This window comes from Zingiber officinale, chromosome 7A, assembly GCF_018446385.1.
Source record: "Zingiber officinale cultivar Zhangliang chromosome 7A, Zo_v1.1, whole genome shotgun sequence".
NCBI classification, from domain to species: domain Eukaryota; kingdom Viridiplantae; phylum Streptophyta; class Magnoliopsida; order Zingiberales; family Zingiberaceae; genus Zingiber; species Zingiber officinale.
In genome coordinates this window covers 12,139,868-12,144,516 of record NC_055998.1, presented here as the reverse complement: position 1 = coordinate 12,144,516, position 4,649 = coordinate 12,139,868, and the positions used below count along the sequence as shown (strand labels likewise).

Genomic DNA, 4,649 nt, shown 5'->3' with positions numbered 1-4,649 from the left:
GAACTTAGGCGAGATCAGACCGTTCGATTAGACGGTCCCACTCATCGATAACAAAAAAAACGTTCCGCCTTTTTGCAATTGGCAGTAGTGGACCACGTGTCCTAACTTTCCACGCGTCCTGGACACTATGCGTGACAGGCGAGATCAACGGTGGTGATTTACCATTTTCGGCGAGACAAAGAAAGAAAGAAGCCGGCCTTGCCTACTTCAATCAACCAATTCCAACACGATAATGTTGCCAGACATAGCATTGGGACAAGTTCGTGGGGCTATCTTGTTCTCAATTTAAATGCAGGGTAACACGTTGGGTATTCACACAACGAGTGAAGTGTACTCGCTGCTTCGGACACACGTCGCCTCCTGCCTCTTTTTATCTTCCAATTCGTAATCGAAGGGGATCGAGAAGGGGGATCAAATCGCTACGTTCCATCGATTAGGGTTCGTGAGAAGTGAATCCATCCATGATGGCTGAGATCTTCCATGGAGTTGCGAGCTGCGGTGCGGAGGCCACGGCGATGAGTTCGTGTGAGTCTGGGCCACTGGCGAAGATTGAGCGGCGGATGGATATGCGGAGGCTCAAGTTCGTCCCCGGTACGGAGACTCCTGACTTGGTGGAGATGGAAACTAGCAGGAAGCGTCGGAGGTTGGGTGAATCTGGCGGCGCAACTGCCGAGTGCAAGGAGAATTCCGAGCCGCCGGCGAGTGGGAGTACCGAGCCTTCTCCTGTAGGGGCGTCAAAGGTATTGAAAATGACGGATAGGTGTCCTAGGTATGGGGCATCGGAGGTCTGCGGAAGGAGGAAAGATATGGAAGATGCGGTCTCCATTCGTCCTGATTTCCTCCAGCGAGGCGATCTGACTCTGGGCAAGCACCATTTTTTCGGCGTGTTTGATGGGCATGGTTGCTCTCATGTAAGATGCTAAGATGCTGCACTCGCTTTCTTCATTTTTTTCCCTGCAGAATTGTTTCATTACAGTTGATGACCTTCTCTTCCGCGTTACGCAGGTGGCCGCGCTATGTAGGGATCGGATGCATCAATTAGTGGCGGAGGATGTGGTAGTGCTGGGATTGGATGCCACGTCTACGCAGAAGGCATGGAGGGGGACGATGGAGAGGAGCTTCGCCCGGATGGATGCGGAGACAGCCAATAGGGACGGCATCCGCTCGGGCCCAGGCTGCCGGTGCGAGCTTCAGCCGCCTAGATCGGACCATGTGGGTTCTACTGCAGTGGTCGCCGTCGTTAGCCCAACCCACATCGTGGTCGCCAATTGTGGCGACTCGCGCGCCGTTCTCTGCCGCAACGGCGTTCCGATCCCGCTTTCCTCCGATCACAAGGTACTATAAGACGCATGCGCACAAAAAAAAAAAAGTTTCTTTTGATACGAATCATCTGGTACAAAATTGTGATCAGAACTGATAAATTTGTGGTACAAATTCGACAGCCAGATCGGGAAGATGAGCTGCTGCGGATTGAAGAAGCCGGTGGTCGGGTGATCTATTGGGATGGGCCGAGGGTGCTCGGGGTGCTTGCCATGTCTCGAGCCATAGGTAAGCTCGGCGTCTCAAGCTTCTCTTTCTCGTAAAAAGGTTGGATTTTTTATAGAGGAAATTAATCATCACCGATCTCAATGGAGCAGGAGACGACTACTTGAAGCCGTACGTGATCCCAGATCCGGAGGTGACGGTCACAAAGCGTGACGAGGGCGACGAGTGCCTGATCCTGGCGAGCGATGGGTTGTGGGACGTGTTGAGCAACGAGACCGCCTGCAAGATCGCGAGGATGTGCCTGCAGGGAGGGGGCCGCCGCGGCGAAGCTGCAGAGACGGCCACCGCGAGCCGAAGTGAGGACGACGACGGAGAACAGGGCGGAGGCGGCGCTGACTCGTCGTGCTTAGACGCGGCGTTGCTGCTGACCAAGCTGGCCTTGGCGAGGCAGAGTGCGGACAACATCAGCGTAGTCCTCGTGGATCTCAGAAACCAGCGGAAGAGGGACACGGCGGCGAACCCCCAATAGCTAGTACCGAAGATTTTAAGAACATACATAAAAATTTATAAGTGAAATAAATACATAAGAAAATTTCAAAGTAAGAATTTTTAAAATGTATATATATATATTATATATTTCATTGGCAAACCAATGAAAAATTGAAGTTATCCCTTAATGTTTGGATAAATTATATCAAATAGAAGATATTTATATTTTCAAATTGAGTTGGTGGGAAACAAAAAAGGGAACGTGCATGAATAACGTGGAAAGGACAACATTAGACGGAAAAGAAGGGTGCTTAAGAAGGCTGCCAACTTTGAACTAAAGCGGTAGGAATTTAAGCATTGTAAGTGACCATCTTACCATCATCTTTAGAGCTGTCAGACGGGTCAATCCGTGGCGGGGCGGGTCGGCCCGTAGCGGGCTAACCATTTGGCGGGGCGGGGCGGGCCAACCCGTCAACTTGGCGGGTTGGAAAATTTCCAACCCAACCCATTATAAGGCGGGTTGCGGGTTTGGCGGACCAACTCGCGGGCCCATCAAAAATTTTTTAAAAAATTAAAAAATATTTCATATCTTCAACATTTTACTTCAAAAAAGTTTTCTACAATTAAATGTATACATAAACATATATTTTAAATATAAATGAACACAAACTAGTACTTATGTTGGATGAAAAATACTTTTTTATTTCAAAATTATAACAAAGAAAGATAATAAATTGGCTTAAAACTTAACTTACATATGTTTTTCAACCCGCGGGCTAACCCAAGCCCGAGCGGGCCAACCCGCGCGGGTCGCGGGCCTAGGCGGGTCGGCCCACGGCGGACTTGGGTTGATAAAATTTCAACCCAACCCACTTAAATTATTTGCCGGGGCAGGCCAACCCGACGGGCCCAACCCAAATTGACGGCTCTAATCATCTTACATTTCATTAGGTAGTTTTTAATCTTTTTTTGTGTTACCCTCAAGGCGTAGCATAGATGATGGGTGCATGATATTCTTAGTGTAATGATCATGGGTCGATTCTTAGGAATAGGTAATTTTTAATCTTTTTTTGTGTTACCCTCAAGGCGTAGCATAGATGATGGGTGCATGATATTTTTACTGTAATGATCAGGGGTCGATTTTCAGGAATTGACAAAATAGAATTTATTTCAACATGCGCCTATGATCTATGTATTTACATATACCTTCCTTCATATCCGTGGTTCCTATAGCGGCTAAAATGAGGCATCATTTCATCAAATTATGTATTATAATTTTAAAATTATCAAATTAAGTATTCACTTTCCGTTTTACCCTCATTCTTAAATTGATTAAATAAGTTATTCACTTTCCGTTTTACTCTCATTCTTAAATTGATTAAATAAGTTGAATAGATTTCATTCTGTTTGAAAAATTCATCAGTCATTTCGACCAAAATTGATTGATGGACTTAGAGATCTCGGAATGATATGAAATCAATTTCTATATGTTCGTCTAGTTCTCCTGATAGTAACAATGTTATTAAACATCAATTTGACCAAATATTTTAAGAATAGTGATTTTTTGAATATAAATTCATTTTTCGGATATATTCATGTTCAAAAAATCATTGCTCTTAATATATTACGTCAAATTGATATTTGATAATATTTTTTACAATCAAGAGAACTAGACGAACACATAAAAACTGATTTCATGTTATTTTAAGGTCTCTACGTCCATCGGTCGATTTCAGTCAAAATCGGCCGATGGACTTAGAGATCTTGAAATGACATAAAATCAATTTCTATGTATTCCTCTAATTCTCTGATTATAAAAATACTATCAAATATCAATTTGAGATAATATATTGAAAATAGTAATTTTTGTTGAAACTATGATCGAATGCACCTAAATAAAATCAATGTAGGTTCATTCGGTCAAAATCGATTGATGAATCTAGAGAGCTCGGAATGAAGTGAAATCAGATCCTATGAGTTCTTTTAGTTCTTATGATTATATCAATTCTCTCAAATATCAATTTGATCGAATATATTGAGAGCAGTGATTTTTTGAACATGAATTAATTTTTTAGATATATTCATATTTAAAAAAAACACTACTTTTAATATATTTGGTCAAATTATGTTTGATATTATTTTTACAATTATGAGTGAAACAAAACAACTTAGAAATTTGCAGTAAGAAGATAAAATCTCACTTCATATGTACAAGAATAAAATTGAAGTAAACATAAGCCGTGTAAAATGGTTATCCCAAGATTGAGATTTGTCATCATATCTTGAAACGGGTATAAAAGATCGACTGTATGGAGTTTTTATTACTATCTTGTATTTATTAACATGCCGTAGATCAATCAAAAATCAGTAGACAATTAGGAACACAAAAGTACACAAAAGATTAGTAATGGAGATAATATAAGGTAAGGTATAAAAAAAAAAAGATATTTCTGCATAAAATGAATCATAATAGAAGCTTAAATGGTAGAAATGATCATGCGGTACTTTCCTCTTAGTCTATCAGCCAGTTTCAGCCAAAATCGGCTGATAGACATAGAGATCTTAAAATGATATGAAATTAGTTCCTATGTATTCGTCTAGTTCTCCCGATTCTAAAAATGTTATCAAATATCAATTTAATCAAATATATTGAGAGCAATAATTTTTTAAACATG

At 41.7% G+C, this 4,649-nt stretch overlaps 1 protein-coding gene across 1 annotated transcript; it reads left to right on the top strand.

Moving 5' to 3' along the window:
• The first annotated feature begins 321 nt into the window (after window positions 1-321).
• Window positions 322-2,207, top strand: LOC122000977 (probable protein phosphatase 2C 24). The gene is made up of 4 exons (XM_042555505.1): window positions 322-911; window positions 1,006-1,335; window positions 1,443-1,548; window positions 1,638-2,207. The coding sequence occupies exons 1-4, from the start codon at window positions 462-464 to the stop codon at window positions 2,012-2,014; spliced, it is 1,263 nt and encodes a 420-aa protein (XP_042411439.1). The 5' UTR covers window positions 322-461; the 3' UTR covers window positions 2,015-2,207.
• Window positions 2,208-4,649: the final 2,442 nt, after the last annotated feature.